The sequence below is a fragment of the Crocodylus porosus genome, unplaced genomic scaffold (genome assembly GCF_001723895.1).
Source record: "Crocodylus porosus isolate Cpor-Errol unplaced genomic scaffold, CroPor_comp1, whole genome shotgun sequence".
Taxonomy (NCBI): Eukaryota; Metazoa; Chordata; order Crocodylia; family Crocodylidae; genus Crocodylus; species Crocodylus porosus.
Window position 1 is genome coordinate 95990234 of NW_017728943.1, and position 13046 is coordinate 96003279.

The following is a 13046-nucleotide window of genomic DNA, read 5'->3' on the forward strand; positions in this document are numbered from 1 at the left end:
AATAGAAAGCAAAAGATTTCAAAGATGCACAAGAAAATAATTCTACAGTAATAGCAAATTCCTAATCCTTTATATTCTATACTTTTAACAGCCTAAAAAGACACAAAAAACATTAAACTACATATTCTGTAAGGAAAAAAATTACACACAAAATACATGTGTGCAACAAAACCAAGGTTATGTGGCTGAAGAACCTTAAGTTTTATTTTACCAGACATTTAAAAAAAATAACCTGCCACCACGTCTCTCTCAAGTAGTTTCTTTGCAATTGTAACTCATTTCATCACCTGATTAGCCTTAAGATAATCTTAGTGACATTATATTTACCTGTTGTGTCTTCTTGCAATCCCACATCAAATGCCAGTTTATCCATTGATGATCGCGAGGTGGAGAGGCAACAAAGGTACTACCAAGAAAAGAAAACAGGTATGATTTATTCAGCTCATATCTGGTTTTTACTCTGGATAGATAAGGCTGTAAATTTCCTATTATAGAACTGTATACTGGTTCCTAGAAAATTCTAAGCCTTCTATATGAAAGTATAAGGAATTTAATTGCTTCTTGATCAGAATAGGCAGGCAGACTGACAAAGATAAACGTTCTGAAGGAACCTGTCAATCTTTATCTACTGCATATCTGTTAAAATAGGAAAAACAAGTCTGCAAGTAAGAAGTATTATTGACATTAAAGTCCAGTTATTAGCTTTTTATATGCATGTTAATCAGTTTGGAACTCATACAGCTTATTAGACAATTGAGAATATCATGATTTAATTCTGAATTATACTACATCAAGAAATCTCCCCATGCAGTGTCTGCCTTATTTTTGCATTGTCAGCCAGAGCCAGCTGTAGAGATGCTGCAGTTTATGCAATGCAGACATCTGTCTATTGGGAAAAAAAATATGAAATCACCAACTCATTTAACACAGGCAGATAAAGATATTAATCTGTCAGTATCAGTGTCAGCCAAATCTGGATTTCAAAATGCGTCTAGAAATGTGTAGAATAGGTATCTTGAATGGCTTGAATAGTGAAACACTTCTCTAATGGAAATAATAACGGAATAATTTGAAATGGCCATAGTCAGAATATTATCAGCTCTTGTTACCATATAACCAAAAAAAAAGTATGTACCAGGACTATGATCAATTCAGAAATGCAAAGGCCAAATCCATACATACCATGCCACTGTATGAATGGCGCAGTAATATTGCATGTCCATATAGGAGTGTTCGATGACCCCCACCTTGTGCAGTCTGTATAAATTAAAAAAAACAAAAATGACTTATTGCCATGTTGGATCAAAATTTGGCTCTTCTTTGAAACAAAACAATAATTAACTCCCTGTCCCTGAAGACTCTAGCGTGGTATATAATATGATATATAATAATATGAACAAGATAAGGTACAGAATCATATGTAAGATTCACATTATTTACAGGCACCTTCAAACCACCGTGCGCTGTAAAATAGTTTATCAGCATGCTAATTGTGTCGTATCTGTTAGCTAATCACATCTATGACTCATGAATAGAAAATGGCAAGAAAGAAGAGATATGCTATAGTTTAAACAAAACTTAATTCAGGGAAGTCCTATCATCAGTACAAGAAAACAGATTAGATGATAATCCCTTCTGACTTTATAATCAATTAATTTGAATTTTAAGATGCCATGCTCAAAAATTCACCATCAGCCTAACCCAGTTTCCACTGAAGTTACTAAACAATGCTGGGCATTCGTAAAATCAATCATGTTTGGTTCTCCTCTTCCTACACAATAGTAATAGAGTTGAAAATGGCTTCCTGCATGCATCTCTGATACTACTATACCTGAAATGAATTCCTGGACTCTTCACTGACAACAAAATATTGACAAATTGGAGGAATGTCAGAATACAATACCAACAATATGACTAAGAAGCTGGAAAAAAATCACAATTGTCAAATACATAATTGGTTTAAATTGACTAAGAAGGTGGGACAGATCTTTTCAACAGATTACAAACATTTAAATGACTTATGGACTGGAGGAGAAATAAAATGTTTAAGTAAGTAAAAGGAGCATAGCTCAGAAAGTAATGAAAACAGCAACATTTCTCAAGCTACTGTTAGCAAATAGTAATAGTCCATGGGACCGATTGAGATGTGTACTAGGCACCTAATGGACATAAGGAAAGTTCCAGTGGATGAAACTATTAAAATAAGACTAGGTAGAAACAGTAAATTTACTCCAGAGGACAATCCTATGCTGGTGGTGTTGTGGGGGGTGGTTTCTGGTATCTTAACACTTTTTTGAACACTTCTACAGATATTGCAGTGATAAAACTTGTATTGATTTACTTAGGTCATACAGTTACTTCAGTCGAGGGCTTTCATGCACTTGGGCTTACACTACATATGTTCCAATGTTTATTTCCAGTGCAGTCTGCAAACCACAACCCAAACCAGGACACAGCAGTATGAAATGCATGCCCCTAGAAGCCCCCTGCAGGGTATTCCTGGCATATGTTTCACAATGTTGTGCCCCATGTCTGGAAACAGGGGTACCCTCAGGGGTTCCCCTGCTTGCAGACACACACCTCGATATGGTCCTGCAGGACTGGGTGCCTCCAGACATGCAGATATGCACCCCAGAATGCCCCACCAGAGGATTCCTGGCACTCATTTCACACCACCACACCCCACATCTGCAAGTGAGGGGAGATGATCTTCCCCACTCCAAACCTGAAGGCAAAATCCAAGGCATGTGTCTGGAAGCATAGAGGGGAAGCCCATCATGCCCCTGCTCCATGACTGCAGATGTGGACCTAAGGTAGGGGGACCAGGCACTTGAAGCCATGGTCATAAAGCCCCAGTAGTGCCTTCTCATGGCAGCTGTTGCCATAATCAAACAGATGTCCACCCTGAAAATATAGCACAAACTATTACTATAAATTATTGTGGCCACAATGTGGAGCATTTGTCATGTGACAAATATAGATGTCTGTTTGCTTGGGTTTTGTGCCACCATCAATAATTTCATGGTGGCACAAGGGCAACATCTGTTTGCAGAGTGATTGGAATTATAGCTGATAAAACCAATTAGGTTGTATTGTGAACCTCTCAACATTACAGGCTTTTAAAATATGGTCCATATAATTTACAATAAATGTTCAAAGCTCCCACATATGCCACAAATGCTAAATTAATAGTATTACTGCATTTAACCATTTTCTTTCAGTGAGAACAGTTATAAAAGTACAAGGAGTGATTATGCATTCCTTAAAGTTATTTAACAACGTTTTCCAATACAAAGTCAACAACATACTATATTAAGTACTTCAAATGTTGACTTTTGTAATGGCAATGCCATACAAACACTGGATTAAACTTTAATATTTAAAATATGGTATACTAACAGCGAATTAAATAATAGTAGTTCTCTATGAAAATCCAAATTAATTAATTATTTGCAAAGCAAAATTGGTACAGCAAAACTACATTTAATTTATTATTGTCAAAGGCTTAAACATGCTAAGAGGAGCTTAAAAACTGCAGCACCTAGAAACCGAACAAAGATGACTAATACAGTAAACTAAGACTTAAAAATAGGAAAATTCCTGCCTTTTCCCTTTTAGAAAATCTCAGATTAATGGCTAAAGCTAATTAATTCACCTACTATATACCATTTTACTTTAGGAACTGTAATTGTAGCTAGTAACATTTCATTACTTTGTCTACCTGCAGAATGTGTCTACATGTGTACTTACTGTGCAGTAAGCAGTTTTAGGCCAGAGTCTACATGTGCAGCCATTAAAACCCAGTAATGCTGTATGTGGGCTCACTTGGGACTAAAGTTAGTACCAAGTCAGTCCACACGCCCACTGTTAGTGTGCTGTAAAGCGTCTACACGTGTGTTACTGTGCAGTAACTAATCGATCATTAATTTGATACCTGCATCATGTATCAAATTCAGTGCACCCAATTCAGTGCAAGTTGCCATAGTTACTGCACAGTACGGGTGTGCACATGTAGATACATGCCCATACTGCACAGCAATTTTCAGTTACTGCACAGTAACCTAAATTACTGCACAGTAAATATGCACACGTAGACATGCCCACTGAGTAGATAAAGTATCTTCCATTTACTAATTCCATAAGTGCTACTGCAAATGATAATATTAAGTAATCCTTGCCAGTCCACATTTGGTGGACTCCAAATCTTATTAATTTAGATCTCCAATTCTGGTTCAACTGATTAAAGAAAAACATGGCACTTGACTTGCCTATAGGTAAATGCTGGGGAAAAAAACACCACTGACCGAAGTATAAGTATTCAGGTACTGGATTCTGTGCTAGACCCACCTCTACCAGAAACTGACTTAGCCTTCCACTGAACTTGCCACAACAGATAAAGCTATTTGCTTTAACTTCTTGTGACATAGGCTTCATCCTTCAATTGCTAAGTAGCAAATTACTATCCACTAAGATCTATAAACCAACAGACTAATATAACTATTTAATCTGAAGTGGCACCTTGATGAGCGGTTCATGAGTTCATGATGCTGTTAGTACTTTTCTAACACATAATAATGTTCCCACCATCCTGGGATAAAGAAAGTTGGAGATTGCATTAGGTGATCTATAAGAAAAGATGAGTATTAAAAATGAGTTGTAGGAATACATTTTAGCTCTTGAAAAATTGAGTGACAATCCTTTGAATGAACTCTTAAAGGCCAGTTGGTGAACTATATCCTCAAAATCTGTAGGATGATTACAAATGTCATTTGAACTAGCAATCATTTTACTAAAACAAGAGTTGTTCAGGTAGACAAAATAGGGGAAAATCCTTTTGATATATATTTTAATAATTATATAGAATCAGTAAAGTTTTGAAATGCGTAAGTCAGCAAGTAAAACATTACAACATTATTCTTACTGAACCAGAAATTATTTGCAACTGGTTTAAATGGATTAAGGGGATTAGAATTCAAAAGGATACTGATGAATTATAGAAATGTGTACTGTATGTAATAAAATAAAAGAAAGCACCTTCTGCACTGAAGATAATACCACCCAAGGCTCATTTTTCTGCCTAACTAAAATCCCTCGTGACTACAATATATATATGTATGTATGTTTAGTTCAATTAACACTCTTTTCAGGTTTAAAACATAGTCTGCATATAATTAAAAGGCAAGATTTAAATTGTACTTTGAGTTTCAAACTTCATGTGATGTGTAGAGCCAAAATCCTGGAACCAAACATCCCTGATTTGAAAGGTAAAAATCCACTTTTTCCTAATTTTTAAGATGTGAAGGAAGCAAAAGTGTGTGATTGTACTTCCACCATTGTTACATGCAGGTGTCAACTCAGATTTGACGTATTCTAAAATTGGTGACAAAGTAAACAGATAATTTGCATGTGGAAAGAATTAAACATATTGTTGCCTTTTAAACATTTTGGGTAGGGACAGGCATTCAAAAAGCCCAAGCCTGAATTGATTCAAATTTTGCAGGTTAGTCTAACCTGCAGAGATTGAATGATTTTGCAAGTGGATAGACATTCCCTTTTCATTCTGGAAATGCAAGCACGTGCCTGCAGTGGCTCCGGTCAGGAGACTGGGGGCACTACATAAGCCCTCCCTTCCCTTCCACAGAGAAGCTGAGTTGACCGGGGGGCGGGGGGGGGAGGCATGGCCAGGCCCCAGTAGGCCTGAGTAAGACTGAGAAGGGGTTTAAACTCCAACCTTGGCCTGCGGGGTTCAGAGGGTAGAAGAAGAGGAAGTATGATTAGATCACTGTGTCAAGGGAGGAAAAGAGGAGGAAGAAGAGAAAGCTGTGCCCTGATAGTGGACTGCTGTCAGCCAGGAGCAATCCCAGCACACAGCACTGCCTGGCCTGGCCCCAGAAAGGAACTCTTCCCCCTCCTCCCTCTCCTCCACCACTGCAGGGTGGGGAGGGGGGGGTTCTGTTCAGGGGTGGAGAGGGACTGTCCATCGCCCCCACCCTGCCACCAGGGGGTGGGGAGGGGGGCTCTGCAAGGCTGTCTGCACCTCCCCCACCACCATGAGTCAGGGACACAGAGCCCCCGCCTCCCCACCTGGCAGCAGTGGAGGCAGGAGAGTAGGAAGAGAGGGAAGAGTATCCCCAAGCATGGAACAGAGCTTCCCTCCCCACCCTGTGGTATGGGGAGGAGTTGCGGGGAAAGAGTCCCTCTCCGGGGCTGGGCAACCCTGCATAGAGCCCCCCTCCCTGCCCCATAGCAGTGGGGGGAGAGGAGGGGAGGAGTCCCTCTCCAGCACTGCACAGAGTCCTCCCCGCTTCCCCTGCCTATGGGGAGGAGGTGGAAGGGAGTGGGGGAGAGGAGCAGGGAGAAGGGTCCCCCTCTGGGGCTGCTCTGCCCCAGCTGCAGTCCCCCAGTGGTGGGGAATTAAACCCCTCCCTGCCCCCTTAGTCTTAATGTGGCCATGCCATGTGGTCCCTGCTGGTGAGACAGGGAAAGAATTAACCCCCTCGCTGCCCACTTTGCCTTAACTAGGCCATGCCAGCTGGTGTCTTGCCACGTCCTATTCCTGCTCAGGCTAGAGAGCAGAGGGTTGGGGCCAGCACTGCTCTGGAACAAATAGCACAGCCCAGCCCAGAGAGCATGCTGGGATCCTGAAGGACTCCAGTTTAACTTAAACCAGAAAGGGGTCTGGGACAGACATTGCATAAACCGGTTTGAGCTCAATCAGTTAAGTCTGATAGTACATTCAACCAGGTTTATCTCAAACCAGTTTCAGCCATTTCAAACTGGTTTACGTGCACTGAATATCTGTTCTGTTACAGGTTTAAACCCGTTTCTGATCACTTAAACCAGTTTGTGGTTGTGAATTCTGTGCCAAGGTTCACAACTTTTTCCTGTGAATGGAAGATTCTCAAATATTATTGATGAGAGAGACAAAAAGACAGTACCACTTCAAAAAGGGTGTTACTCATCCCTGGAACCCCGAGAAGCTTCTCATTCCAGAAAAGGCAGGGGGGGGCGGGGGGACTTATGGGACTCCTGACACTTGATACTGTCTTTTATGCCCAAAGTGCTTTCCTGGCCCTCATTTCTAGTGCTTGGAGCCAAACCCTGAGGTAATGAGTTCCTCAAAATTTATGGAGGGTGCAAAGTAACTTAGCTTAGTGTTATGCTGCATTATACCATGGTTACCCCCCCCCACCCAAAAAAAAGTCAGAGGCCCTGTTTTCATCTTCAGCCAAATAAATGGAGACCTTCAAATAATCTAGAAGAGTGCTACTACTACATATATTACCTTATGAGAAATATCAAACAGGCAGAATAAATTACCAGCACCGAGCAGTCTTTATGCTTTACTTTAACAGTACTACAGAACTACTTGTATATGTAAGTTTTATATACTAATCTCACCCTATTACTGTAGCATGACTCAAGAGTTACAAAGGCAATAAACAGAAAAAAAGGCTTCTTTCAAAAGATGGAAGAAAAATCCTACAGAAGAAAATAAAAAAGAGCACAAGCTGTTAATCAGATGTAAACCTGTTATAAGACAAGCTAAGAAAGAATTTGAGGAGAAACTTGCTAGACACACACACACAAAACAATAAAAAATTATTTAAGTACATTAGAAGCCAAAGACCTGCCAGGAATCAGTTGGGTCTCTGCATGACTAGAGTGTAAAAGGAGCACCAAAGATTGATGGGCCTCTGCCAAGAAACTAAATGTATTCTTTGCATCTATCTTCACTGTGGAAGATGTTAGGAAAATTCTCTCACCAGTTCCACTCCTCTCTAGAGACAAGTCAAAGGAACAGATCCAGGTTTCAATAGATGAGGTTGCAGAACAAATTGCTAAACTGAACAGTACCAAATCACCACGGCCTGATGGCACTCACCCTAGGGTCCAGAAGGACCTCAGATTGGAAAGTGACAAACTCCTAACTGTAGTATGCAGCCTCTCTCTAAAACCAGCCTTTGGTACCAGAGGGCTGGAAGACTGCCAATGTGATTTCTCACATCTTAAAAAGGCTCTAGAGGGGACCCAGGAAGCTACAGGCCAGTGAGTTTAACTTCTGTTTATGCAAAACTGGTAGAAACAATAATAATAAAATATATATAATGTTCAGCATATAGATGAACATGACTTGCTGGGGAGGAATCAACATGGCTTTGTCAAAGGGAAATCATGCCTCACCAGCCCACAACAGTTCTTTGAAGGTGTCAATAAGCAGGTAGATGACATTGATCAAGTTGACAGTATATTTAGACTTCCAAAAATCCTTTGACAAAGTCCTCCTATCAGAGGCTCTTAAGGAAGTTAAGTAGTCATAGGATTACAGGGAAGGTCCAAATATTTGCTTAAAGGTAGAAAACAAAGAGTGAGTATAACTGGTCTGTTTTCAGGATGGAAAAAAGTACACTATGGGATATCTGTGCTGGGACCGGTGTTATCTAACACATTCATAAATGATCTGGAAACCTGGGTGAGTAGCAAGATGGCCAGTTTTGCAGATGACACAAAAGTATGCAAAGTGGTCAAGACAAAGGCAGATTGTGAAGAATTGCAGAAGGATCTGGCACTATTGAGCAAATGGCCAAATAAATGGCAGAGGAAATTCAATTTAGATAAGTAATGCATCTAACCAAAAAAACCCCAGACTATACCTACACTATCTATGATGGGCTGTATATTAACTGTTACCACACAGGAAAGAGATCTGAGAGCCACTGTGGACCATTCACTTAAAAGACCAGCTCAGTGATCAGAAGCCATCAGAGGCAAACAAAATGTTAGGGACTGTAAACAAAACAGAAAGTATTATTATCCCCCTTTATAGATTAATGGTGGGCTCACATCTTGAATACTATGCCCAGTTTTGGTCCCCACAACTCAAAACAGCTACAGAAGAACTAGCGAAGGTACAAGGAACAGCAACAAGGAAGATTAGTGGTACACAGAGGCTTTCATAAGACAAGAAACTAAAGAAGCTAGCCCTATTCAGTTCAGAAAGATGTCTTAAAAGTAGACATTGCAAGATTTACAAAATACTAAACAGTAAAAAGAACGTAAATAGGGATTTATTATTTACTGTCTCTCCCAATACAAGGACTAGGAGCTATAAAATGAAGCTAGTAAGTAGTAAGATTAAAACTAACAAAAGAAATGTTTTTTAACATAATCTGTAATTAAAATGTAGAACTCATTGCCACAAGATGAGGAGGCTGACAGTTTAGCCAGATTCAAAAAGGGACTGGACAAATTCTTGCAGGTAAGGTGCATCAGTAGCTATTAAGCATGGGAGTCAGGGGTACAATCTCACAATTTCCTAGACCCCAAATGCTGGAGGTGGTAAGCGGGAGAGGAAAAGTGGAAAAAGCCCTGTTCGTGCTCTTTTTCAGCATTACTCTCTGCCACTGTGACACAAGATACTAGGCAAGACAGCCTACAGTTTGAACCACTAAATGGTAGCTCTTATGTTAGACTTTAAGGACAGCCACTCTGCAGATAATGATAGCTAGTGAGCAAAAAAAACCTTATAAATATATATAGATATCTATAGATATTCCTTGACTAAAATTAAACTCAACTCGAATTTAAGAGTTTAACTGAGAGATTAAACATACTAGATACTAAAAGAATTAAGACATGCTGTCAGTCAATATCTACCTTGCGCAATACTGAAGATCAAAAGTAAAGTACAACTAAACTAGCGTAAGTATCAAGTTTTCGGATTACTCAGTGAGCCAAGCTTCTTCAGGAAGACCTGTTTTAAAAGCTATAGTTCAAGGACCTGGGAATCTTAATCAAAACACTGATGCTAACTGCATCAGGCAGCTAACTAAATAAGCTACATGCATACTTTTCATTAAGAACAAGAAGATACTTTTTAGTCTCCATTAAAGAAACTGGAATCATTGGTAATAATCGCAAACATTTATGCCCAATGGTCTGGTTCAAGTTAAATGATTTTGATAATACTGATTTGCTAGAAAGCAGCACGAATAAGCCTATTAGGTGGAAGCACATTACAGATGTGAAACCTGACCTCGTGATTAACATCTCTGTAAGTAAATGTCTATTTTCCCCAACACCAGAGATCTTTGAATAAAAAAGATAATCCAGTAAATGAGGAATACATCAACAGCACATTAGAATATTGAATCTCTACTTACAGCATGGTATATAAAACAGATATATATATATATATATATATATATATATTTACAATGGAAGTGCTGTGTCAGCCATAAATAAAAACCCTATTTTCAAGCACTCATAACATTCTGGAAAACACTACCCCCCCAAAAAAATACATCTCTCATTATCTCATACTTCTTCCTTAGCCTAGGGATGATTTTGCCTCTTTTTTCCCTTTTCCTTTCCTTCATTTGTTAGAGTGTTGTCTTTAAAAAGAGAGAGAAAGATTGGAGGCATATGGGAGGGGGGATTAATAAAAATCCACTTAGCTGTTTAAAAGCAAAGTAAGTGGAGAAGGGGGATATTTTTCACAGGCTAAAGATTATGGGGAAGCATTTTTAGTTACTGCGTGATGTGGAGAATGTGAATCATCCTTGTCATTTGAGGAACAGACTCATAGATAAGGAATAAGACAGACAGCTCAGTGGGAGGAAAAGATGGATCAATAGAGAAGAGTTGCACTGGGCAAATTCATCTGTTATCCTTAAATTCAGCCCTGGAGGGGAAAATAAAAAACACTGCATGTTTTGTTTAGAATGCTCCCTTGGTCAATGGTGCACAGGATCTGCAAATTCTTCTGGGCTGTTTCAGCATGTGCAGGAATCAGCAAGCAGTAGGGCTATTTCTTCATTCCCCGTACATCATGCAGGAGTTATCTGCAACAGTCCCACACTGATAATTTAGAGGGTAAAAACTGAGTAGACAAAAGGTGCCTGGAGAAGAATTAGTGAGCATATCAGCAAGAAGGAGCAGAGACTAGTCCAGCCTATAGCTGTTGATATAGAGCCAAGGGATAGGGGAATGTGCTGTCAATCCAGGATATGAGTACGTATGCCTTTATGATGTACTGAATTATCCATTTTAAGAGAATATCACTTGCTACAAGGAGGATAAATAAATAACTGAACAAATCAGTAGCCAGACGGACTGGAGACAGATTCCCATTGAGAGTACATACATTTGGGGAGGTTAGGGGAAGGTTAGACTGAGGTAAAAATAACCGCCCAATCTAAGGTAAGCTCAGGGCTAGCAGAGGGGCTTGGGGGAATCATGGGGTACACAGAGTTGGTGGGGGGGTTGGGGAGATCAGGGGGTCTAGCAGGGTCTGCAGGGGAGCTCCTGGGATCTGGGAGGGTTTAACAGGATTAGAGGGGCTACTGAGGTCAGTGTGGGGGGTCAGAGAGATTGTGGGGGGGGAGTTGGCAGGATTGGAGAGGTTCTTCAATCCTGCCAAACCCCCCCACCTCGATTCCACCCCCCCACCTCTGATGACACCAAACTTTCCTCAGTCCCATAAACTGCTCCTAGGGCCAGTTTTACAGATGGTCACCAGTCCCAGTAGCTTGACTGAAGTAAGTCAGGATGCAAGAAGGTCCAGGCAGATCAATAGGGTTCTCCCCCTTTGAGACCAGGGCTACTTTTGGTCCCCTCCTGACCTACCCCACCCTTCAATAAGCCAACTCCCCAATCCCACTCACCCTTCCCCCTAACTGATGGACTTACTTCCATCAGCTCCTAGAACCAGCAAATGCCAGTAAAACTGGCACCAGGAGCAGGTTGCAGGTTGTGGGGTTTGTCAGGCTTGAGGGAGGAGGGTTGGCTGGCCCATGGTGGGGGGTTATTTGTGGAGGGAGGGGCCAGGGGGCAAAAATAACCGAGTTCCAGGGAGTGGGGAACATTAGGAAAAGCTCATCCCCAGAACTGGAACCAGTGACTGGGAACTGGGGCTGCCCTGGAAACTGTAGATAAGTTGAGATAAATCAGATTCACTGAACCCAATCTAAGTTAGACTACCTCCAAGACTGGGTTAACTTAGACCAGGACAGACATTTTTAGACTGCTCTAACCTTCCTGAATTTCTGTACAGTTCATACTTAGATGAAGCTAACAAGGGATCTAAGTATAAGGTCTACACTTATGATCAGGTGTCCATTTTTAAACACAATCTAACCTCCTCCTATGCACTCTGAACATCTGCACCTAGCCTGAGAGGTTATCAATCTGACAACCAACACGTTTTGCCTGAATCAAAGAATACAAACTAAATTTTTTCAGGGTTCAGAATACTTTTTCAAAATATTTAAAACATTACTTCCTTCAAAAATTTTAAAAAGGCTTCCAGAATTAAAGCACTCAATGGCCAGGAGCATTTACTAACAGGATATATGAGGGGTACAAACGCCAACCCATAGAAAGACTACACCATCCTATTATTAATATCAAATATTTCTGCCAGCATTCTAGGTACATGGAAAACAGAATGCATCAGCCTTGCTTACAATACCCTTGGTTATGTTTTTTGGAACGTTTATTATCTGAGGATTGCTTGAAAATGTATTACATACCAAATCCTGCATTAACCTAGTCCCATTGGTTGTGTAAGGCCTAACTGAGAACCAAAGAACCTGACCCAGAGTAAACCAGAGATAATATAAAAAAAAATAATGGAACCATCAAATGTAGAAAATCAAATCATAAAATGCACCAGATAGTATCTGTTCAAATTCTACAAACATGCATTTTAGTAAATGTTAGAGAAGTTCTTTGTTTCACCATTTTAAAAAATTGGACAAACATCTACTACTGCTAAAGCTCTTGAAATACTATCACGTTAGTTTATTCACTAGGCCTGCCAGCACCCCTTCATGCTCATTAAAAAACCTAACTTAAGTTGGTATGATTTCAAACTAAAAATTTCAGGACTTCTGAAAGTTTGATGTTTACTTCTAAAAATAAATAAATTGAAAAACCAATTAATTAATATATATGAAATACAATACTAAACTTTTAGCTTGCTTACCTTCATCATAAATTTCTGCAGACATGGGGAAAAAAAGAGAAAATATGAAATAAGCATT

The 13046-nt window shown here is 40.0% G+C and overlaps 1 protein-coding gene across 1 annotated transcript in view; it reads right to left on the reverse strand.

Annotated features, from left to right (window-relative positions):
- RYR2 (ryanodine receptor 2) overlaps positions 1–13046 on the reverse strand; it is an 810210-nt gene that overhangs the window by 504320 nt on the left and 292844 nt on the right. Inside the window, exons 5-7 of the mRNA XM_019549810.1 lie at positions 12989–13003; positions 1183–1257; positions 328–406 (exon numbers count right to left, since the gene is read on the reverse strand). Of these exons, the coding sequence (XP_019405355.1) occupies positions 328–406; positions 1183–1257; positions 12989–13003 (169 nt within the window). The remainder of the gene's footprint in view (positions 1–327; positions 407–1182; positions 1258–12988; positions 13004–13046) is intronic.